The following is a 26,076-nucleotide window of genomic DNA, read 5'->3' as shown; positions in this document are numbered from 1 at the left end:
GTTCCATGTAACAGTTTGCTATCACAGGGCTTAGAGGGCTTCCCATTGCTAACTCAATCTCTCTGTTCGTAGAATCCATTGTCCCAATGGAAATAGCTTGTGGTGAGGCAATGTTTGACCTGGGCTGTGATGTCTTCTGGAAAAATCTGTTGGGTTTTGTTAGCTATCTAACATTTAGATAGAGCAGCCAGGCAATCGGACATAAAGCTTAGAGTTTATTAGAAATTAGACTTTTATTAAGATGTAGCAGACAAAATACAAAATTTAGAAGTAAAGATAAAAAAGGATCACAAATAAAGTTATAAGCAACATTCTCATGCACAAGATTGGAAGGATTGTCTTAGTCAAGTGTAGTATGATGTGTTTAGAGTAGTGTTATTTGTTAGTGTGTGTTTATAATTTAGATTAGATTTAGTTTGAGATGTTCTTTAAGTTTGAATTTGCGGTGTTGTTTTAGTTGTTTTTGAGTGATTTTTTATTTGTATATGTCTGAATCATTAATAAAATATACATTAAAAAAATCTGTTGGATGAGTGTCATGGTGTCCATTATGGGGACTTTGGTGAACAGGGAGACCACATCAAAGCTGATTAGAATGTCTCCAGGTTTTAGCTCCAGGTTCTTGATTTTTCCTATGAAGTGAGCTGAATCCTTGATGTAGTGGGGGGGTCTGCCCTATGTGGGTTTGTAATTGTGTGGCTTTTTTTGGATATGTCTGCAACAAAAGGAAGAAGGAGGAAATGGTAGGGCCACTGGGTGGAGAAGATGGCAAAATGCTAACAGGGGACAGAGAAAAGGCAGAATTACTCAACACCTTCTTTGCCTCAGTCTTCTCAGAAAAGGCAAAGGGTACTCAACCTGAGGATAATGGAGCAAAGGACAGAATGGGGAAATTTCAGCACAGAATAAGTAAAGAGATAGTACAGGAATACCTGGTTAATCTAAATGAATACAAATCACCAGGACCAGATGAACTGCATCCAAGAGGATTAAAAGAACTGGCAAATGTAATATCAGAGCCATTGGCAATAATCTTTGAAAACTCCTGGAGAACAGAATTGCCAGCAGACTGGAGGAGGGCAAACGTCCCCATCTTCAAAAAGGGAAAAAAAGAGGATCCCAATAATTATCGTCCAGTTAGTCTGACATCAATACCAGGAAAGATTCTAGAGCAGATCATTAAACAGAGAGTCTGTGAACATTTAGAAGGCAATTCCATAATCAAAAAGAGTCAACATGGGTTTCAGAGAAAGAAGCCATGCCAGACAAATCTGATCTCTTTCTTTGATAAAATTACCAGCTTGGTAGATGAAGGGAATGCTGTGGATAAAGTATATATTGATTTCAGTAAGGCCTTTGAGAAAGTTTCCCATGACATTCTTGCAAACAAGCTTGTAAAATGTGGGCTAGACAAAGTAACTGTTACATGGATTTGTAACACGCCGGTGTTTGCTGCATCAGGGAACCGCAGCAGACAAACTGCACGATTCCTTGATGCAGCATAAAGAACCTGCAAAAAGCGGGTTCTTTTTGTGGTGCGGAAATGATGCTGCAAGGTGCCAATGGCGCACTTGTGGCATAATTTCCGCACCGCAATGTGAGGATGCTAAGCGGACACTATGTCAAAATGGCGGCGCCCATGTAGAATGGGCGCCACCCATTTTGTACATGCTCGGCACGTACTAGGGTTAGGGGCGTCCAGAAAGGACGCCCCTTTCTAATCCTAGTATATGCCGAGCATGTACTTTTTGGCAGTCTGGAACCCGCCTAGGAGTCCAAGTAGACCACAAGTTGAACATGAGTCAGCAGTGTGATGCAGCAGCTAATAAGGCCAATGCAATTTTAGGCTGCATCAATAAAAGTATAGTGTGTAGATCAAGAGAAGTAATAATGCCACTATATTCTGCTTTGGTCAGGCCCCATATGGGATATTGTGTCCAGTTCTGGGCACCACAGTTCAAAAAGAACAAACGGGAGCGTGTCCAAAGGAAGGTGACTAAAATGGTGAAGGTTCTGGAAACCATGCCCTATGAGGAACGACTTAGGGAGCTGGGGATGTTTAGCCTGGAGAAGAGAAGGTTAAGAGGTGATATGACAGCCCTGTTTAAATATTTGAAGGGATGTCATGTTGAGAAGGGAACAAGCTTGTTTTCTGCTGCTCCAGAGAACAGGACCCGGAACAATGAATGCAAGCTGCGGGAAAAGAGATTCCACCTCAACATTAGGAGGAACTTCCTGACATAAAGGGCTGTTCGACAGTGGAACACACTCCCTCGGAGTGTGGTGGAGTCTCCTTCTTTAGAGGTCTTTAAACAGAGGCTGGATGGCCATCTGTCAGGGATGCTTTGATTGAGAGTTCCTAGATGGCAGGGAGTTGGACTGGATGGCCCTTGCGGTCTCTTCCAACTCTACAATTCTATGATTCTATGATTAGGCTTTTCCTCCTGGCATTGCTGCTGCTATTTGCAGATCTCCTGAACATCCTAGAATAATGACTATAGTCTTCTTGGCAATGTTGGAAGACAAGAGACAGTACTCATTCCCTGCTTCTCTGCTTTCCAAGGTCATTCTGAACTTACCTTCTATATCTCAGTTTGCTTTGTCACATTCCCCAGCTCCCTTAAATGTAATGTCAGATCTTGGCATATTTTCACATCCATCACTTTACCACCACCATTGCTGCTACTTCCTCCTCTCATCTCTCTACAGACCCTTCCCACTAAAATAATCTTTTCTGATTTCTATCTTTAGACTACAGTACTACTGCCTTTGCAGTTTCTGGAACATATGCTGTCTACCTACTTGCCTTTGACTTCCATGCAGTTACCAGTTTTGCTATTACCCTATTTCTTTCAAATATTTTATTTGCTATGTGATTTGTATCTCTTGTGTTGCTACTTCCAGGATGGCTAATTTTGCACACTAGCGACCAACTGAATGCTTCTGCAACCTGAAGGCTAATATATGTATCTGTGAGTTACGCAAAACCCTCATTCTTTCCCCTGTACTTTGTCACTGTCACTCAGACTCTGCTACCTCCACTCAGATCTAGTTAACCTGCTGCCCTCACTCCCATTGAAAATATAATTTTCAATTTCAGCTCAGAATTAACATTTCTCCCTCGGTCCCACTGATGGTTTCATATGGGGGGTGGGGGGCGTTTTAGGCTTATCCGGAGTGACTCTTCTTTTCTGACAGCTCCCCAAAATAGGAGTAAAATTATACAAACCACCTCTTTCTAAATTTTCTGTGTCTGCAGAAAGCTTCTTTCACAGTGCACACACAGAAATATGTTCTCCCCAACCATGTTTTGAAAGAAATTAGCCATTTAAGTAATTTTAGTGCCAATGCTCAGGGAATAATGGTACAGTTGCCAATGACAACAATGGACTGGTGGTTTGTTTAGAACATTTTATTACTATCTTTCCTATTAATCAGATTTCCAAGTGGTGTATTGCATAAAAGAAGGGCGCAAGAAGTCAGCAGATGAAGCTTTCAAACCAATTCTTCCCATATGCCGTAGTCGTGACTTCAGTTTCATAGGAAGACACTAATTTCTTGGACTTCAGTTAACTAAATTACTCAGAGCACACAGAATTCTTTGGGACCCAGGAATATGAACTGTAGAAATAGACACAGCGATCCTGGCAGCTGTTACTGGCTGAAGTTAAGCCAGTTTTAATTGCCTGCCAAAATACTTTTGTATTAGGTAATTCAACTATTCAGAAGCTTTTCACCATGTTTATCCAGTCTTCAGAAATTAGGTGGCTGGGTACTAGACAGAGAGCCTTTTCTATGGTGGCACCCAAATTCCAACACTTCAAGAGGCAAATTTGCCAGGTAGCAGAAGTGATTGTTGAGCCAGTGTGCTGTAGTGTTTTGAGTACTCTATTAAGAGCCAAGTTCAAATCCTTGTTCAGGCACAGAAACCCACTTGGCAAGTTACACTCTCTCAGCTTCAGAGGAACGCAAAGGCAAATCTTGCCAAGAAAATCTTGTGATGTGTTCTCTCTAGTTGCCATTAGTCAGAAATGGCCTGAAGGCACACCACAGTATTATTCCTTTGGGTATCAAGCAAAGAGGAGTCTGTCTGATAAGGTGTTTGTGACACATGGAATACACTTAATAGTGTGAAGCTGAAGGCTTTCATGACCTGCATCCATAGTTTTTTGTGTTTTTTTTTCAGGCTATGTGGCCATGTTCTAGAAGAGTTTATTCCTGATGTTTCACCAGCATCTGGCTGGCATCTTCAGAGAAAGATGCCAGCCACAGATGCTGTCGAAACCTCAGGAACAAACATGGCGACATAGCCCAAAAAACCCACAAAAACACTTAACAGTTTTTAAAAGCTACTGTTCTTATATTGATGATTTTCAGTTTTGTTATGTGTTTCTTATAGATAGATTTCTTATGTAAGCCATCATCAGGTCTCTTGTCAAAACTGATTAATACTGTACATGAACAAATACAGTTGCTGCTCCATTTCCAGGCTTCCCAGCAACTATGAACTGAGAAATGCAGAGAAAGATATAGGTATGAAATTCCTATTTAGCACAAAAGGAGTCTCAAGATCTGCTGTATTCTCAAGTCCTCAAGTACACAAGGTGCACATTAAACACAGGTTTACTTCACCTGTCCCTACATACACTTCATAGGCCATGGGAGAGAAGACACCCTGGGTGGAATTTAACATTATGCATCTTGAAGGCACTTTACCCAACCTCCTCCCCCTGCTTTTATTTATTTATTTTTTTGCACTCACCCTTCTGGTGCCTGTCAGTTGTGAAAGCTAGAATGGCTTTCACAATCTCTTTCCAAGTTCTGTGTCGTAGAACTATGTAGCTTCAACCCTCCCCCCTTTAAGAAGAAGGCACTAATTGGAAGAGAGCCTCTCTTTTTTATAGGGCTGTGTTGTACATGCAACAAACACACAGAGAGAACAAACACTTTAGGAAATACAGCTGGCCCTTAGTATCCATTCCAGGACCCCCACTCTTGATAACAAAACCAGTGGATGCTCAACTCCCATTAAATATAATGGCAGTAAAATGATGTCCCTTACATAAAATGGCAGAATCAAAGTTTTCTTTTTGAAATTTATTTTGAATATTTTCAAGCCATGGATGGCTGAATCTGTAGATGTGGAGGCCACCCTTACAAAGGATGCAACTTCATACCAGAGCAGACTATTGTTGACTTAGTGCACTTTTATCTCCTCACATCAGGTGTTCCAGGTTAGTGTTCACATCACCTCATGGAAAGCAAAAAGAGTGACTATCAGTAAACAGCAAGACTTCCATTCATGGAAAACGTGGAAGCACACCATTAGCTATTGGCCAGTGCCTTAACAGCTTTTTCATTTGCTCACCTTCACATTTTTGTTGTTCCTGTTGTGTTGAAACACTGCCCCCAACCATTGCTAGTGTTGCTGTATTATTATTGCTTTATTTAGCTTGAAGAGAGCCAGCATGGTGTAGTGCTTTGAGTGCTGGACTATGACACTGGAAATCAGGATTCATGTTTTGGGGAATTCATTCTCCCAGCCTTAGAAGACAGCAAAGGTACCCCCCACCCCAAATCAAATCTTGCCAGAAAAACCTTGTCATAGGTTCTTCAAGCTTGACACAAGTCAGAAATGACTTGAAGGCACACAACAATTTAGCAAGTCCTGTTGTATTCTGATTCCGCACTCCATATATTGCATCTCACTACAAAGATGTATGTCATTGAGATGAAATACTACACCCCAAGCTCTGGCCAGTGCACTACAACACATTCTTTTGTACTGGGTTCTGCTTGATACCATAAATCTGCTCATGGCTGCTGCTGCTGCTGTGCTTGCAGATACCAAAGACTGACTGATTCAATTGGCCAAGAGCCTAGAGGATGTAGGGATTTCTAATGGAGAAAATGGGAAGGAGGCAGTCCTTTGCCACTTACCTTTCTCCCTCCAAAAATCTTATTTTTAATACTGTTTTTAATTTCACAACTTAAGAGTAGTGAGTTCTTTTCCTGCTGTAAAAAAAAAAAGGGTGGGGGGCAAAATCTGGGCCTTTTTGTGGAGGGGTTCTGCTACCATTTGAGGTTCCCTAGTCCCTGACAGTTGCCCATCTGTTTTAGATAATGGTATTTATTCACCCCCATCCCATTGTTTCTAGTTGTTCTGAGCCATCTGATTTGATTTTTAACAATTTCACTAGTTCTGTTTGTGTATGCAAAATTTTGTTCTGCCAAGTACATTTATTTATTTGACAAAGGGCATTATTATTATAGTACACATCTAATTCATACCGTGAAGACAAGTAAGACCAATTATTTTAATGCTTATTTGGTAAAGCAAATAAACCACTCAATTCAATTTTCATTTGCTCTCCTCCTATATATCGTTTTCTGTGTAACAATTATGACATTTGAACATTAGTGAAACTTAATAAATTATGAGGTATCTCTGCAGTAACAATGTGCGTCTGCATTGTGCCCCTCGGAACAAATGGAAGCAGATTGGTTTGCATTCACCCCAATAAGATGTACATGCGACAGTAATTTTGAAAGTATTGTGAGAAAACTTTTCACCCCCAGCATGGCTTTTTATGGCTCAGTGTTGATAGTGGGAACAAGTCTACTGACAGGAGGGCTCTTTGAGCATGCAGTTCAGAGGTAGGCAGGAAGCAACAATAGCAGCATGCAGTGGTTGCCTCTGAAATGGAAAGCAAGTAGACAGATTCCAGGATTCGTATCTGTCTCCATTATAGAAAGCAAATGGGCAGAGGTAAATTGTCAACAAGAGCAACCTGCCAAGCACCTTAAGGGGACGCACCAAGCAGAAGGCTCAGGACAGAGGCAGAAAGGTCTGAGCTGTTAGGTACTGGAGCACGATCCACAGGTCAGTGGAAAAAGAGTGCTGAATTTCTCTGTGGCAGTAGTTCATGTTTCTCTGAACCAAGATGCTTAAGCACCCAACTATGGAAGAGATGGGCTGGGGGAAGTATGAAATCATGAGATGGAAATTTGCAAGAGCAGCCTAGTTCACTGAATGCCTTAACAGGGTAATCTTCAGGAGGAAATCTTACTAGCTGGCAAAGGATCCTCTCATCACCACCTGCTACTTCTTTAGGCTGCATCACTGTATCTTGCCAGAAGAAAGCAAATACACCTCTCTTCAAGTAAACTTCCACTGCTTCATCATACCAAATTATTAGTTAAAACTTCAACAGATTTAGCTGACTGATACTCTGTTTGCCATGCAGATTAGACAAGTGAGATACATGATACTCTGACTTTCTGCCAAGTGGTGCTACTCATGTATCTGAAGCTCTACTGCCTTTGCTCTGATTTGATGCAGCTCTTTAACTGTAGAGGTTTGAGAAGTTCTAAGTGCCACAGGATGGCATCCCAATGCTAGGGACAGTGCACAAATTAAAAATAGCAATATGAGTTGCCAAAGCTGAGCAGCCAACAACTTTTAAGATTTGTTTTTGTCTTTTTCTTAAAAAGCAAAGGTTAACAGTTGCCTAGTACAAAATACCCTGAATTACCTGTCTGAAATTTGGAGTTTTGTTATTCATCTCTGTAAGGACTACAATGCCTCTAAATTATATGTGCTGAAAAACAAAAAAATTCAAGTAATTTTGATTTCCCAACCTAAGTCAGTGAGATTACTCCAATTTCTAAATCTTGATTTGGTTCATCTGTCCAGACTGAATCTGGTTCTTTATCAAATTGAGGGCCCAATGTAAGACTCTACAACAACAACAAAGAACTCGAACTCCTACATGATCAGGTTGACACAGGGAAAACTTGCATGTGGTGAATTGCGGCACCTACCACCTCAAGAATATTGATAAGACTCCTGCCTCATCTGCACCAATGTCCCATTTTGAAAATATTTCCCAGTCCTCATGATTTTCTGTTTAAGAAAAAGGGAGGCAGCCTTTGCATCATTCCTTCACAATCCATTACATGAGGACAGTTTATCCTATGGCCCACTGCCACTGAGATGGGGCAGCGCAAGACTATTTCTCTTCACTAGTGATCAGAATAAGGTACAGTTTATTTACTTAGCCATGGCAAAATCTCTCTGTGCTGAAAATGTTAATACATACTCAAATACTGACTCATAATTGAATCAGCTGTATTTTCCTGTTCTGACTAAAAAGGTGCAAATCTGATGCACAGAAGTATGTCAAAGGCCTATGTTTTCAAATCTGCCTGATTTTACTAGCAAAAATAAAATAAAATAAAAATCAGTGAAGAGATATAAACCACAATGCAGTTTTAGGATTACACAGGAAAAATGTCTTCCTGAAAGTTAATTTTAAATCCCAAGCTTCCTAATTTCAAGAACTCAAGAGTTACACAAATGTGTGATCCAGTTAACAGCAAATCAAAATTCTTGGATGAAGACCTCCTTTTTCCATTAAGAATCAGAGTGCGGCATCTATATTTAAACAAATTTTATTAACATAGTCAGGCAAGTGATTAACATTCACGTCTATTGTCACATCATACAAATGTAAATACAAAATTACTACATTACAATATATATTCTCTGCATGATCCAAAATATTTGGTGGCCCCAAAAAACTCTTTAGAATTCAGCAGCTTATCAAAAAATCAAACCATATTCTATTTAAAATGAAGTTGTTTTAGCAGAGGCAGACAAGACAAAATCAAAGTAAAGCAGGTTGAAGGATATGTTTGAAGGGAATATTCTAACATAGAAAAACACATCCAATTTAAAGCTTTCAAGCAAAACGCACACAACCTAAGTTGTCAGCAGAAAGATCTGGCCATTTTGCTACTTCAACTACTGTTATTACATCCAACTCTAGTACATTTTAGGATAGACAAGAGTTAAGTGACAGAAGAAATCTTGATTATCTTTTCAGGGACAAGGGGGCAAAGAGAAAGAACACTTTACATTTTTTGGAAAGAACACCCTCAAAAGGTTTTTAAGGATCTGTAGTTTCACTGTACATCAGTCCAAAAAAGAACAGTTAAATGAACGGAGTAGGATAGGGACAGAAAAGACATTAGTATCAAAACTGATTTGCAATTTAACAGTTTTTAAAATGTACATTTGTCCAGAAAAACAAAAGAGTGAAGGTTTACTTAAATATAACCATTAAGAGTTTTCTTGTCATGCACATACAGATCTAAATATTCTGCACTGATTTAGTTAGGTCTCTGTGACAAAAAGCCACAATATACCGGTATGTGCTTATTACAGTTTCATTCAGGATAGCCTAACACTGAATAGGTTTGACAAAGAAGCTGAAAGAGCACAGTTTGGCTACAGATATCATTCCAAATTGAACAGTATCTGAAATTTGAGTTCAGTGTTGAGTTGAACTGCATTAAAATGTAGAAATTTACATTCTCAAGACTGAAGCATCCCAGACAGCCCAATGCTTACACCATACACAATAAATTCATATGCAAACAGCAACTTTTATCTTAAGAGATTACTGCTCAGCATTTATTAGCTTAGAGCAGCAGAGAGTCTGATCTTGATTAAAGTTTTCTGCCTAGAACTGCAGTAAGAAATGTTATTTGTTAGATTCCACATACTATGCTAAAAAGGTCTAGGCATCTATACAGGAAAATATATCAGAAATAATTTTGCCAAGTCATAAATTGATTTAAAAAATCAGGAACGTAACTTTATACTGCACAATATAAAGCACTCTTTATGGTGATTTTAGGTGCTATTTCGCACAGATGCATTCTTCTCTTAAGAAGAATGTTACACATCTTTGTTAATACATTCAATATGAATAAAATAGGTGATTTATATTGAAGCAAAGTCATTGCTGTCCCACAGTAAGTTAATTTAGGTATGAGATTTTAAGACATTAGGCAGTTCCTATATGAAAGACAAACTGGTACACTTAAGACATATTAGAAGCCTCTATCTAAACAAAACAAAACAAAACAAAAAACCAAAGGGTACAAGAGTATTTACCTGAGATAAAACTAGTATGAATATTTCTTATCCAAATAACATAAATTTCAGCTTCTTCTTACAAGTAGTATAAATCTAAATTACACAGTATTCATGTAGCTTAAGTAATTCATGCCAATGCTAAAGAAAAAAATCATAATTATCACAGTGTGTATCAATAGTGTTTTATTACAAAACTAAAATTATTCTTAAGTTTTTAAAAAACCCTATTGGCTATGTATTCTAACAAACATTGTTCTATGAATGTTGCCATGACTGCACCCTCTATATGGCATTAAGCCAAGGCTACAATCCTAAGCATACTTAGTTGGAAGCGAGTCCCAATGAAGTGAACAGAACTTACATCATAGTAAACCTCCTTAAGAACTAGGGTGCAAAACATTAGAGCCAACTTCTCCAACCTAGCATTCTCCAGATATATTGGATTATGCCCCATTTGAGGGGGCCAGGTTGAAGAAAGCTGTTTTAGGATCTCAATCTTATAACTGATGTGTATACACCAATTTAGAAAGAAAATACAGCTAAAAAATTACAAAATGTATCTATTCTCCTTAGACTGAAAGAAATGAAACAAGACATTAAAGGACACCTTTTCCCTAGAAAGTCCTACTGTATTAGACAAGCTTAACTGCAAAAGAGATGCACTTAAACATTTTAAAATACACTTTCTGTTACCAACTTAGGTTGATCGGCAGATTTGTTCAGTTAGAATCCTTCAAAAGCAGGGGGCCTTAGACATGAAAACAAAGGCATATATAAAAACAGTAAACACTGACCTCCTGAGGTTCCTACAACAAAATATTCAAGTAGAAAATCTACATCACTTAGCAGCGGCTATTTCTGTAGTTTAGCACACTAAGCACTTTATTCACTGTAAAAGGAGCAAATTTAGTAAGCCGTGCTTATAGCATGCCAAGAGGCAGAGAACACTGGAATGTAACAAAGACAAACTTACAGTTCTACCAGTTATCAACATTCAGTCAACATTCAAAAACTGTCAAGACTACATGAAAATAATTAAGATGTTTTATATATCCCATGATGCAATATATTTGATTTACAACTGTTAGTGTTGTATCAGAGCGCTTCTTACCTCAAATTCTAACTGAAGTGGCTTCCACAACTACACTATACCTTACTTGGTATGAATATGGATCTGTTTGTTATAAAGCATGAACTTATTAACAAGAATTATAATTTTAACTGCAGTATTGCTTTCTTGTTACCTTTCTGTGTGATCAGCTTAGTCACAGTAAAACAGTCACATCCCTCTATATTAACCCATATAATAAAATTGTATCTATTTACTTAAGTGGCTACAGTATGCTAATATTTAATGTTATCTGCAACTTAACAGTTCAACTTTACAAGGGCCTAAACAAATAGTTTACATTTTAGACAACTCCAAGAGAAAGCTTGGGCATTGTCCCCAGAGAAATTAAATGTAAACCCTCATCTAAGGCAAGTTCCACCCTTACTAAATGTTCAGATTCATTTTCTTGGGAATTGGTATGACTTCTTTGATCAGAAAAGCTACAACTAAATGTTCTCAGCCAAGAGATGCTGTGGTTTCTGACACAGCGAGTTAATATGAAAGTAGATTGCCACGTGCAGTTTTGTTCCAGTGGATTTGATGGTGTAGTAGCATCACAATTTCATTCTTAACAGGCTTTAATACAGGACATGTATTAAAATGTAGCTTTCAAGCATATTTAAACCAATCAAATTTGCAAAGTGAAAAAAGGAATGTATAATATATAACCCATGCATTAAACAAAAACCTGAAGTTAGATTTCATAAATTCACACTCATACAAGATTGAACTTCAGTGCAATGGCTAAATCATACAACAATCTTAAAAGAACCACATCATGCAAAGTCAGTCCCTACAAAAAATGGTTATCCAGTATTTGTTTTTGCAATGCAAAGATGAGAAGCTAAAACGTAAGGCGGCTGTTATGGCTTTTTTTCTTGTCTTTTTTTTCTTGTCTTTTTTGCACAGATTAATTTTGCAGCACTTAAAGAGAAAATGGAAAAGTGTGGCTTCAACTCTGACCAGCAGAGATATTTATTCTCCATTTTACTCTATCATCATGGGATACTCTTTATGTATTCTAAATTAATCACAACTTCCATTTTTATAGTAACACAAGATCAAGTGTACCAGTTAGGTTTTCACATTCACAGTACATAAGAAAATACACATGGAAAGAAAAGTAAAGGGTTAACTTAACAAGGATTTATTCACAGGAATACAAATGAGTGTGTGGAGGGGGACAGAAAAGCTAAACAAATGAAATGAAAAGGATCCAAACTGACTTTCACTCTGTAGCTTTAAACTTGCACCCTTGTGTGCTCTCTCTAGGACACAAAGGGCCACCAACATGCGCCAATATACTGTAGATACCCTCCTTTACATCTACTAATTTACGCATCTCTTATGATCATGCTTTGTGAGGAAGGGGAGGAGAGGAGAAATAATAGATAATAAGTTTGGTAGGAATAAACACTGAAATGTAGCAATAATGTCATCAATTTTCTACAATTGTCTTTATGTGCCAACTAACATTTATGTAGCCTTAAACAGATCTTACCATGTAACTCATTTCAGAAGGTTTGATAAAAATCACTAGTAGTATAACCATGCAGAAAGCACATCACACTGACAGCACAGAGGCAATACTTTGCACAGCTATATCAGCTTTCCACATTGTGCAGGTTACACAATACAATATCAATCTTATTCCTAAGAGATCCTAAAAAGATATTTTGACGCCTAATTGTAACTACAGTATTTTTTTAACCTATATTCTTAATAAAAAAATAAAATCCACAGAATCTTAAAGGAATTTTAAACGCAGGGCTATACCAAATTGGTAAACTGCAACACAAAACTGGCGCAACATAAGTAAATGTATACCACTCTCACTCTTTGATGCAAGCATGCTACTTTCCCACTAAAATATGCTCGACCACTATGATCCAAAATGCATGCCTGAACCTTAAACTGCACATTAAGAATTATGATTTATTCTAGAAATTAAATCTAATGAAGTACAGCCATCAAATCATATCCACTACCTTTTTTAAAGTTTCAATGTAAAAATCAGATTTTTTTCTAAAAAAAAGATTCACCTTTCTTCTGAAACGTCCCTCCCCCCTCCCCCAAATGAAAAGGAGTGACTCATTTGGCATCTTGCAGGTTGCTTCATTTTGTTCGCACTAACTTTTATTACTTTATCATGGGGTTATTTAAATTTATACACTGCAAGTACTTGCTCCTAATACCAGTAGCAAGCTTAATTTTAACTGTACTAACTTCATTTGTTCAGTTCTTCATCAACATGCAATACCTAGGAATCCCATCAAGATGAAACAATGCAGAAACCCCCTTGTTACAACACCTTTTACTGTCTGTAAGTCTCATTCTTCGGTTTCCTTTATCACTTGAACACAATGTATTTTCTCTTTATATATCCCCTATGGTTCAATTTTATAGTTTTCATTTTGGTACAGTTCCCCATAATATTGCAGAATGTGCTGTTGTGAATAGACTTTTTTTGCGCTTCTTCACATCCAGTGTAGAGTTGTAACAGGAGACAGATTTCCACGCACAAAAGCTCCAGATGTTAAAACATTTCCCAACATCGGCTTAATACAGTGACGGCAACACCTCCCTCCCGCCCCTCCCAGTAGGCTTGGGATTGTACTGTATTCCCTACTGGTTTACCCTTCCCCCCAGTAAAGGGTAACATTTTTTTTCCCTGGGTGCAGAGGCTCCCTCCCAGTCTTCCAGACTGAAGGACCTGAAAAAAGCAAGTAATTCATAAATTTAGTACAGTATTCAGAAAGCAAGCTGTTTAATACAGTACTGTTATTGCTAAAAATGCAACACATGGATACAATCAGAAATCTAAAGTGACAATTAGTTCTGCCAGTACACACTTGCAAGAAAGTTTCATAGCATCACAGGTATTTCAAAGCAAAGGTCTGCTTTCTTGTTTTGAGCTTTTCCCAAACACTTCACTACCGTTTCTCCTGGATAGTGCTCTCCTCTTCTAAAGCCAAATTAAATCTCGAAGCTGTAACCACCTAAAATGATCCCCCTTTAGACAATGGTGATTATGTAATTTTAAATTACTCCTGGTTGAAGAACTCCAACTGAAAGCTCATTCCATGATCAGTTGCTTGTTTCAGACAACAGACACAGGCAAAACTACTAGAGCCTCACACATCTTCAGTCATTTTGCACCCTACTTCAGTCATGCCTGCCTGAAGAAATGTGCTGACTATGCTTCAGATTAATATTCCCAACTCTTCTTTCTGCCATTTTGCCCAGCAACTGAGCTCTCTTCCTGCAATCAACTACTGTATATATGCAGGATTCCACAAATGTATTTGCCTGTTTGTGGCATACAGCAAACAAAACGTCCTGAGTTGGCAAGTATCCCTGAGCTGTCAGCCTTGTTCCTTTGTGCAAGTGGGAGTAAAAAGGGGGAGCAGATCTATTCCATGAAATGGAAAAAGAAGCAGCAGTACCCTCATCAGAAGGAAAAAGCATGACTTCTGGAGTTTGGAGGGTTTGCCTTACAAAGCTTGAACTTATTAAATGAAGGCTGCTACACCATAAAAGGTGGGCACAGGAACACTGCAGACCCTATGAGGTAACAGAAATATTAAAAAGATAGAACATCTTTTGATGTGCAGAGGTATCAAAAATGAGCTTTACTCCACCCGCGAAGCTCAAAAGATAAATGAACATACAATTAAACTTTTCCTGTTTTGACTCCTGAACAGAAAAAAGAAGAAAAAAACTCCCCCTAGTTTCATGCCCTCTGTAGGCTTCAGGTGTGTGTGGAGGGGAGGGGGCAGCCCTGTAAAATATACTTATTGGAAGTACTATTTGGAAATTAAAAACAGAAGAAGAGAAGAAAGGTCTCTGGGAGGTTTTTTTTAATAACTGCAGACTGATGTTTAATCCTATTTTAATGTTAACTTTTTTGTCTGTTTAAGCTATACAGTCACCTCTCCAAGTCTGCGGACTTGAAATCCATGGACTTTTTTTGGGAAGTGTTTGGATGGTCTTGCAGAATAGTTTGGTTAAATCTCTCCTGGAAACTCTTCCTATTAAATGTTAATCTTAATCCTGAGCCTTGTGACAATTGGTTTGTTTTATTGGGGGAGGAGCAGGTCATGGTTGCATTTATGATAGGTGTATTATCTCATCTTGGCATAAAAGTGCTGTTAGGACTACTGACCCCTGCTCCTATTACTTCTTGCATAATGGTTTGACACTAGGGATTGATGGGAATGGAAGAGCTGCACACTTTTGATAGATAAGGGGTTACATCAGAAATCCACTCTGCCCCCCCCCCAAGAGACATCTTGGCAAAAATGTGCAGCAGCTATGGAAGCTTCACCTGTCAGAGCCAAGGACCTGCTGCCTTCATGTAAGGTTGTGTTTCATAATTTTTGAACCAAAGCTCTCCATCTTTGAGAACCTCTACCCCTAAAAGGCAACAATAGTGACATCTACCCAGGACTTTACGCTCATCCAAACCAGACAATAAGTATGTAGTAGTACTTGTGAGCTATGTCGCCAGTTTAGGTATTATTCAGAGTGAGCTTCCATTATTACTTCACTAATTTACTAGAGTATGAAGGAAAAGAAATTAAGGCACTCCAGATTCAGGAATTGAAGCATCCTTCTAATAGGGAATGAATTACTTCTGGGTAGATGGCTGTAGAGTTAATTTAGTGATAGGATATAAAGGTTATGACATAAGAATTTTTTATTATGAAGAAAAATCATAACAGGACACTGGTAGAAGAGCCCTCAATTATCCATTTATCTTCTTCACTGTCTGAATGAATAGAAAGTTGAGTATCTTTTAAGTGTGATGCAAGCATGAAAGACCTGCAGCTCCCACTAGTTGGTGCTCACATCTTTTCAGTCTACATGAGGTAAGGGGAAGGAAGTTGGCATGATATTGCTTGGATTTAGAATTTCTTGACTGAGACTTCTTTTCTTTCTCTCTCTCTTACTCTCCAGAAAAAGGAGAAATGGAGGAGCAAGAAAGCCTGACATGTTTACAGAAACATTTTTCTGTTTTCATGCAGTTTTGTAGAGCTTTCACTCCATACCTCTTCCTTAATTATCTGAATGAACCGAACATCTAATAATAATAATAATAAAATTTATTTGTATCCCGCCCCTCTGAGAACAATCGAGGCGGCTAACAAAGTTAAAAATACAGAACATATAAAATCCCTAATACCTTCCCCTCCTTAAAAAAGTATTAAATCCAATACAGTATTTAAAAAGGCACAAAACAAAAAATACACAAACAAACATACAAGTTAAAAACTGACCAAAAAGTCAGCAACATCACACCCACAAACAATCAGTGGGAGCAGCAGTATCTTTCCCAGACATTCTTCTAAGGCCAGGTTCTCTATTCTGGGAAGGCCTGCCGGAAGAGATCTGTCTTAACAGCTTTTTTAAAGCTGTCTAAGGATGTAAGTAGACGGATCTCATCCGGCAGGCCGTTCCACAGTCTGGGGGCGACGATGGAAAATGCCCTCTGGGAGGTAGTCAAAAGCCTAGATTTTTGTGGCTGAAGTAGGCCTCTCCCAGAGGAGCGGAGTGCGCGGGGAGGATTATAGGGGAGAAGGCGGTCCCAGAGATAGTTTGGACCCAAGCCATTTAGGGCTTTAAAGGTGATAACCAACACCTTGTATTGGGTCCGGAAGCTAATGGGCAGCCAGTGGAGGGACTTTAGAACCGGCGTAATATAGTCCCTCCTGGATGTTCCAGAAATTACTCTGGCTGCCATATTCTGTACTAATTGCAGTTTCCGGACCAGGCACGAGGGTAGCCCCATGTAGAGCGCATTACAGAAGTCTAGACATGAGGTTACCAGCGTGTGCACAACAGTCTCAAGATCCCTTACTTCCAGAAAAGGGCGCAGCTGGCGTATCAGCCGAAGCTGATAACAGGCGCTCCTGATGGTCACATTTATCTGGTTCGACATCAGGAGTGACGAGTCAAGGAGCACCCCCAGACTGCGAACACAGTCCTTGACGGAGAGTGTAACCCCATCCAGGACTGGAGGTTGCAACCTAGTTCTTGGTTTCGGGGCCGTTACCGTGAGCACTTCCGTTTTGTCTGGATTCAATCTCAATCTAGGTTAGGGAGTGCATAAATTTGACCAGATAAAGCACAATATCAAATTTTACATAACTGGAAGACTAATGCTTACATGTTTGATCAGAAAACTGTGCCAAACTTGCCAGGTAGATTTCTTTCTCTTTTTGCTACCACAGTGTATGAAAATATTTTCAACACTGCCTACTACAGCCATTTAGTTATAGGCAAGGGAAAAGCTTTCCATGTCTTCTACAGCATTTTGTTGGAAGGCAGAGCCGGATGGGGACTAAGAGAGTCAGAACACAGGCAGTGCTGCTTGCAATGCTGATCTATCAACTTTTGTGCAGGGTACATGCTTCAGTGATGTGCAGTGGAATCATTCACCTGTTACTGGCTCTTAATAGTGGTAATCATGCCTGTGTTGGGGGGGAAGGCACACACACCACCTTTTCCTGTGAGACCTCTTGCACAGTCAAGGCACAAATTTTAATCGCTTGCAAGCAGATAACTCTTCAGGGCTTTTTCTCAACAAAACCCTCACAGACTCAATAAAAATGAAAGTAATATTGGACTCAAATTCATTTAATGTTTGAAGATTTTTTTTAGTAGTTTACATATAAATTGTGTTTGTGGCTGTGTTTAGATTTAATAAAAATGATTTAAAAAAAATTAAAATGAATGCAGAAGAAACCAGGAGAGGGGGAGCATTATTGTTGTTTCTTTTTTTAATCTGAGGATAAAAGAAGGTCGGAAAAGCATTTAAGAGTTAGTAGGGAAGAGAAATTAGATAAAACCTGATTGATGTTTCTGAAGAAACACACACCTGACTCTTGTATAAGGTAAGGGAAACAGATGGGGAAAGGGAGTTTTTTTTCCTGAGAGACAAAGTAGCAATGTTCTGTCGCATGATCCCTTCCTCTCAAGGATGAAGAGAAAACATCTGGATAGCCTCCACAGTGGAGGTATACACCTCATTTAATACAGAACAATCTCCTCAAGTTGCATGAAAAAGAAAAGACATACACATCCAAAATCCACTAAATGAGAGTTGCCCACTGGCCCTTGCCAAACATTATGAAGGAACAGGTTCTCATCTGAAGGAGAAAATTAACACTCCAAGTTACGAAGCAATCAATAACCACAGAATCATAGAATTACAGAGTTGGAAGATACCGCAAGGGCCATCCAGTCCAACCCCCTGCCATGCAGGAAATCTAAATCAAAGCATCCCTGACAGAATTCCTTCTGTGACTGTTTTTTCAGTGACTGACTGGAAAGGGAGGGGCTTCTGGTTATTAGGACAACTTACCTCTAATTATGGTACTGCAGCTTGATTACACTTGGTTAAACTCCATAGTAAGCTGCAAGGCGCTCTTTTAAGGGAACAGGAAACTGGTCAGAGAAACGCCTCCAATTTTCATCTCCAACTTGATTTTTAAATCCATGAAGGATCTGCAGGTGAGCAGAAAGTTAAATCTATCCTTCTAAGATTAGACAAGTTTAAAGTTGTAAAAACTACTGAAAAGGTAGCTTTACTGATGGTGCAATGTGTGTGTGTATGCATACTGATGCTTCTATATGAAAAAAAAAATAGTTCATTCAAAGACTACTCTTAAAAAGAAAGTTCAAATAGCTTATCTGTGAATTGCTATTTTCCTTTCAGCAATAAGTGAACCCTTGAAAGGCCACCTTGCTCTCTGATCACCTTTCTCTCTGCTTGGGCCTGTTCATTTGTCTTGGTGCACACATACTACCATATAGGTGTTTCATGTAGAGGACAGTAATGGAACTGTTTGCAGGAATTTGGTTGGGACATGACACTAGCATAAAAATACTGTTCAAGTGATGAATGTAATCCCTAATGAAGCCACCCATTACACCAGGGGTCGGCAACCTCCGGCCCGCGGGCCAGATGCAGCCCGCGAAGGCCTGGCTACCGCCCCCCCGGCTGCTCTTGCCGCCGCCGCGGCCGCCCGTCGCAGCTTTTCACCACTCTGGGGCTATGGGCACCGCCATTTTGCCGCCCAAAATGGTGGCGCCCAGAGCGGCTGCGGCAGCAGCGGGCCTCTGGAAGGCCCGCTGCCATCCCTGGGGCCCTCCAGGCGGGTTCCCAGGGCGGCAGGGGGCCTCTGCGGGGCCCGCTGTCGTCTCTGGGGCCCTGCAAGAGGGCTCCCAGGGCGGCAGGGGCCCTGTGGGAGGTCCGCTGCCATCTCTGGGGCCTTCCAGGAGGGCTCCCAGGGCGGCAGGGGGCCTCTGGGGGGCCCGGTGCCGTCGCTGGGGCCCTCCAGGGGATCCTCCAGCGCTGGCAGGCCCCCCCAGCTTTTTTGCTGGTCTCTGACAGGGCCTGGGGCCCCGTCAGGGGCCAGCAAAAATGCAGAGGCCTGGCCCCCAGAGGGTGGAAGCTCCGCCCCGGCATGCGGCCCCGCCCCTGGAGGGTGGAAGCTCCACCCCAGCACACAGCCCTGCCCCGGAGGGTGGAAGCTCCACCCCCGGCATGTGGCCCCGCTGCGGAGGGTGGAAGCTCCACCCCTGGCACGTGGCCCCGCCCCAGAGGGTCGAAGCTCCACCCCCCAGCTTCGGCCCCCCAGTCGCCTGAGGGACAGCAACCCAGCCCCCGGCTCAAAAAGGTTGCCTACCCCTGCATGACACAAATAGCTTTTACTCTCATTAATGAATATACCTCAACAATTCAAACAGTTGTTCTACTGTGGAAATCACTGTGAATTTGCCATTAGTTATGAATCCTCAGCTATAGATTCTCTAGATCAATATTTCATACCAGAATACAGTACGCTATTACACACTTTCCCCCCTTAAATATAGTCCCCTGAGTAAGTTTATTACCTTACAGAACATGTCCCGGAGGTCATCTTTTGGGCTAATCCATGATGCAACAGCATCACAAAAAAATATAAAGTCCTATAAATGTTTACAAAATTGGCAAATTAGAATAGGCTATTTATAAATGAACAGACATAATAGTAATAATCTCAATAATATATAGTACACCCGCGTCATACGCAGGCATGGCTTACGTGGCTTTCAGCATATGCTGAAAGCTGTGCCAGAAAAACCCCTCGCATGCCCTGGAAGTAGTAATGGGGCGTGTGCACTGCACCGGAGGCACAAGCCCCATTATTTGTAATGAGGCTCCAGCATATGCTGGATTTCCCTTACACAGCAGGGTTCCCCGCATAAAGGAAGGGCCAATTGTACCTATATTCTGCTTCAACTTCCCAAGAATCAGAAACAGAAGTCAACATCTGCAATTCCTAATCTGGGAATATATCTTAAAAGGCAAACACCAGATCTTCAAATGAAACTGTATGTGTTTCCATTTTTAAAATAATTTATTCTGAGAAATATCCACTGCTAGAAGCAAGTTCCACATACACTCACACTCTCTGAAGTCAAGATATTTGAATCTGGATCAGAGCCCTAGAATAAGGAAGGTATAACCCTTCACAATCCCCATATAAATGATATCCCAACCCTTCCTCTACACATATTTGTAAGTAGGCATGGAGCAGAAATGGGGATAAGAGAAGATGCCCCTAAGTTTTCCTCTTGAAAGCTAACAGCCATTGCACTTGGTAACAGCTCAAGAAAAGGGGGGAAGACAAGAGCTAGTCTTAGCCCCCTCCCATGAGCCGAAACCAAACTCACTCATTTTCCTTGTCTATCTTTTCAAGAATAAGGAACAAGATTTTTTTTCAAATGCAAGAAAGTTAAAATCTAGACCTGTGGTTCTTAAACCTTTTCTTTACCAGTTACCCCCTCTAAATATCTTTTGATGCTGTGGACCCCCTAGACTTAACTCAAGATTTAAAACCCAAATAACAGCAGCAGCAACAATACTAAGACCTGAACTCTGAACCATTAACAGTTATACCACCTGTTAAGAGACACTGGAGAGGAGGAAATACTTTTCTTCTGCTTCTTCCTGCCAGTCTGCTGCTTGAGCAGATTGAAGAACAATGCACAGACCCACCCAGCCAGGCTTTTCCTTGGCTCCTGTCGTGAGGCTGCTCCACTCTGGAGAGGAAGATGAGCAGATGAGCAACAGCAGAGTTGCCATGTGACAGGGAGTCAAGGCAAAGACGGGCTGGCTGGCTGGCTCTGCAAGTTGCTGTTCAATTTGCTCAGAAGCTGAAACAAACTCTTCTGTCCAGAAGCAAGGGATCACACAAAAGGACTTGTGCATATAGAAATCAACAACTCTGCTTCCCAGAAATGGTGATTATGTAGGTCTATCAAAAAACAACTTGTGCATGTGGAATTCAGTAACTGCTCCCCTTGCAGCCAATTCTAGGTCTAAGATTCTGTGATTCTCATACCCCTCACAATGTTTTGATGAGATCTGAAATGAATTGGGAAGTGTAAAAGAGGCAGAGGGGGAAGGGCTTGAGGTCTGACAGAGATGTTGTTTGTTTCGGAGTGAGGCAGGGGCAACACGGTGCCAAGGCAGGAAAAGAAAGAGAAGTTTGGGGCTACTGGCAGGAAATGAGATGGAGAAGAAGAAGAGGCTGTGGAGGATCCAGAGCATCCAAGTGGCATGGAGTTGCACTGTGTGTAAATGTCCTAGTTAACTCTGAATAGGTAGTGCTCATCAGTGCTGAGGAGAGGTTGCTTGCTTGCTAGCTAGTCTGCCTGTTCTCTTTACACCTCAATCCTTCCTTCTCTTATCTTGGTCTCCTCCTCTTCTGATGAAGAAAGCCAAGAGGAAAAAAAAAAGGGTTTTTTAAAAAAGTTTTTCTGATGGGAGACTGAACTGCTCCCAGCTGGAAAAGAGTGGAAGAAGAGAAAAAGAGACAGGCGGGCTGTCAACTCCACTGTCACTCAGTCCGCCTCCTCCGTGTAGTGAAACAGACTGAGCCAGCCAGCTAGCCAGCCTTTGCCTTGTCTCCTATGACTACTCTGCTCTGCTGTGAGTAGGTGAGCAAAGCAGCTGTCAAGCTTTCTAGGGGTCTGCAAATACACAGGTTAAGAACCACTGATCTAGACTACTAATTCTAGAAATAATACCTTAATTTTAAAACAGAGCAGACTTTCACAAGCAAATGTTTTTGTCCAATACCATTTTTCTAAGTACTGTCAGCTTATTTAAGATTTTTAAAAATCTAATGCCCTGTCATTTTATTTATTTCTTTATGAAATTTATTAATCACCCCATAGCTAATAGCATTTCAAGGTGACATACAATTTTTTAAAAATAAAACACATACTAGTCAACTCACAATAAAACAATCAATTAAAAATTCAGTCCAATGTCCATTGGTTTACTTCTGTATCCAGGTCTTTCATGATACAGAACTGGGACTTTCTTCCCCTCCCCTTTTTTCTGCATTCCTTCATGGTGTCAGGAAACCCATTCCAAAGGTTTCCCAACTCTCCAGAACATTTTTTGGGGGGTGTGTGCAAGGAGGATGGGACACAGGAAGAAAGTTTATCACTGTCTCAGATGGAAGCAGCACAATCTTTAAATTGAGCATCCCAAAACTTTGGTGTCCAAATTGCGACAATTTGGATCTTGTCTGCTATGAATAAAAAAAATAAAAAAGAAGAAATATTTGTGGCTGCATTTTGAAAGAATCTTTCATGTGGTCTCTAGAAGGCTCAAAATATTTATGTTTACTTATGCAAGGCTTATCTGACCTGACTGTTTCATTTCAGATGTGGATATTAGTTTTAGATAAAAAGCATGAGGCGCGTTTGTTTAAGCATGTTGACATGCTCTTTTTGCAAGTGTGTATGGTGAAGGAACCCATCCCTATTCTTTCCATGTTATTTCTGCCAGGGGTTATACCTGAAATGTCATGGTGTATAATTTTCTGCTGAATTTTCAGAAGATATGTCTGGTTTACACGATTCACCAAGTGCTTCTGAAATCAATAGTATTCTGCTTAATAGTACTGAAAGTACATTACTTTTACCAGAAGATCCCTCGATTATTTGTTTTTTTAAAACCAATTCCTTGTTGCAAAATTGAAGAAGTATTTGCTTCTAGTTTAGCATAAACATATCAAAACCAAAGGCAGACTTACTTGGACTACTCCACTAGGATTGACAGTAATCATGGTACAAATCCCACGGAAAGCTGAATCTTTTTCTTCATTGTCCCTTATGTTTCGGAGAGAGGTGCACCTAATAAAACAAAGAACCAGACGTTATGAGCCTTCTTTGCTTAGAATTTAAGTTGCTCAGTATTTGATGGAATAAGTGTCACAATGGGGAAAAAGGACTATGCAACATAACCTTCACATCTTATACTCTTTGTATGCTCTGCTTTGTGTACTTTTAACCTGATTTGAAAACCATACATTTTGTAAATATCAGATCTTTCCTGTTCGTAATATCCAGCCAATATCAAAGGTGACCTATATTCCATTAAATACCTCTATAAATTATACATATATTTAGGAGATTCCACTATTGAAAGCAGTATATACTGCCACTGTATAAAATATACCAAATATCAGTAACAAAACATTTTTCACTTGTTACAGCAGCAAGCAAGCTATTTGATACAAATCTATAAACATATATTTTGGACAGCAAGTCAAATTGCAAATGAGTTTGAAGTAATGTGATGCGATGTTTAACATTTTATGCTATTTGCATGCATATCATCATTCTGGTGGATTTTAAAATGCTTTTAATAATCAAGCTTTAACACATCAAGCATGTGACAATCTTATCCCATGCATCCATTAGTTGTTAGCCACAACATGAAGTATATACATGACAGTAATGCTAAAAAAAACTCACAAACCTGATAGGACAAGATTAGTCACATGGTTGGCAATGATTAAGAATAGTGATTTTTGTAACCAACTGAAAAGTATATCTAGAAGTGAGATAGAGAGAGGAAAGAAAGAAGAAAGTGAAGAAAAATGAATAAAAAAAAGATTGAATAATACACACCAGGGTCTTATAAACTGCTGTAGCATGGGGGCCACCTCTTGAGGACAAACGTAACCAAGACGACCAATTGTTATTGCTAAGGTAACGCAATCACGGTTATACACCACCAAACGCCAACCAAGACATGAGCAAATGAGGGGGGAAGGAGAAAAATAAAGAAAAAACAACAAATAACTCAGAAACAGAAACCAACAGAACCTGTGTATGATAATAAACATAAGATTTCACCAGTGCTGTTCATTACCACCCCTGTAAATAAGGAGCAGCAACATGTGGCATACTATTTGGAGGAGGGAAGCAGGAAAAAGGAAAAAGGAATTCAGTGAGTGAGAGAACACCAAAATCATGATGAAATTCCAACTATTACTTTAACTCATCTTTTTAAATTGGTTCAACCTATGACAAAACTATTCAATGGCATTTCAGACATCTATAGTAATTTAAGCAATTTAAGCTTTTTTATAAGGTTTGTAATAATTTTTAAAAGGATATTTAACTTTTTTAATTCAAATTTCACAAACATAAAAAAATACATGACCTTTGGGACTAGTAAGAAAGAAAATAAAAACTCCACCTCATAGTGCTTAAAGGAATGAATTTTAGTAATTCAAAGCTAAGTTCCCAAAGAAACTGGGATATATCCATATAGCTTTTCATAGTAAGATAATTCACATCTTTGTATTTTCTTATCTCACAAAATCAGTTACTAGTATTAATATCTTTTTCAGATGTTAAAAACTTGCATAATTATGGAGATGATCTGTCTCTTCTGAACACAGATCAAACAGGCACTTGCTTTGAAGAAGCTGTTTGAACAGTGGTTGCGTGTGCTTTAATGGTGTTATCTCAACTCACAGAGTATTTTCTTCAGAAAAAGGAGAGTGTGGGTGTGTTTAAGGATTATTTGAAGCAAACTACATGAGTACTAAAATCCAGCAGATTCATATGAAGCAGAGAAGCCTAAGCTTAAAAGACATTATGCAACACTCCAGAACAGGCATTTGTGAACAATCTCATGAACACATGCAATAAAGCAGATGATGCTCTTATCACTATGAGATTTGGTGTAGGATATACCAACACTATAAAATGAAATACACACACACACACACACACACACACACACTGTAACTCATATGCTAAGATATTTAGCTTGATCTTCTAATTACTAATTGTATTTTAGGTTTGATATTAACAATACAAGCCTGCAATTTGGGAGGCTGGGGATTTTTGGCCCCAAAGCCACATTTGATGGATTCAATTATATTTCTCACTGGATTATTACTGGTTGAGAATAGAAAATAGAGTTTAGACTGCACAATCTGTTTCTGGTAGATTTTCTTACCAAGCTCATAAGAAAAACACCATAATATGCCAGAGCTGTTAGATATGTGCATACTGTTTTAGGATTTCAAATATTATTCTGCAGCACAAAGCAGAATATCCCACAACAAACCTAGGCAAACACATTCAACATGTATTGCTACTATCAACTATTCAGGTATTTAGTTACAATATTTAAAAGTAATAGTGAGAGATCTGATCTTTCTTATCTTCTGAACTTTTGCTGTAATTAATACACACACAATACAGGAAATGTACCAATGATTAAAGAGAAATGTTAATGACTTTACTCCCTGTTCAGGTTTCTTTCATTTTTAGGAAATATTCCATGAGACAAAAAGTTTTTGCAAACTAATCGCGAATAGTGAAATACCTATATAAAGTGCCAAATAACCACATGGTTTATCTTTCAGTTAACCTTCTACACAGCAGTAATATACTTCTAAGAGTGTTTGTATTTTGTGCTAGATATCGAACATAGATGCATGGAACATTCATCCAGACCCATGAGATCCACAGCAGAACTTTCAGTCTTTTAACTGATATTCTGGCAATTGCTTATTTTCATGAAAGACAACAATGGTCTCGGTACGAAATTAATGTACAGACACAGTTATTTGCAAACTAAAAGCTAACATGTTTTAGGAAATTCAAGATTTTTTCTAAATAGGACATGCTTTGAAAAATATAAAAG

The 26,076-nt window shown here is 39.5% G+C and overlaps 1 protein-coding gene across 3 annotated transcripts in view; it reads right to left on the bottom strand.

Moving 5' to 3' along the window:
- Positions 1–8,438: 8,438 nt before the first annotated feature.
- Positions 8,439–26,076, bottom strand: part of TNPO1 (transportin 1) — a 51,530-nt gene continuing 33,892 nt past the window's right edge. The window contains exons 20-24 of one of the 3 annotated variants that reach the window (XM_042449586.1): positions 24,039–24,114; positions 23,159–23,258; positions 19,959–20,033; positions 18,424–18,566; positions 8,439–13,770 (exon numbers count right to left, since the gene is read on the bottom strand). In XM_042449586.1, coding sequence (XP_042305520.1) covers positions 18,459–18,566; positions 19,959–20,033; positions 23,159–23,258; positions 24,039–24,114 — 359 coding nt within the window. In that variant the 3' untranslated portion in view covers positions 8,439–13,770; positions 18,424–18,458. Of the gene's footprint in view, positions 13,771–18,423; positions 18,567–19,958; positions 20,034–23,158; positions 23,259–23,863; positions 23,962–24,038; positions 24,115–26,076 lie in introns of those variants that run through there. The other 2 variants (XR_006101953.1, XM_042449587.1) reach the window with 2 other exon arrangements.

The sequence above is a fragment of the Sceloporus undulatus genome, chromosome 2 (assembly GCF_019175285.1).
Source record: "Sceloporus undulatus isolate JIND9_A2432 ecotype Alabama chromosome 2, SceUnd_v1.1, whole genome shotgun sequence".
NCBI classification, from domain to species: domain Eukaryota; kingdom Metazoa; phylum Chordata; class Lepidosauria; order Squamata; family Phrynosomatidae; genus Sceloporus; species Sceloporus undulatus.
This window is presented reverse-complemented; position numbering and strand designations above follow the sequence as displayed.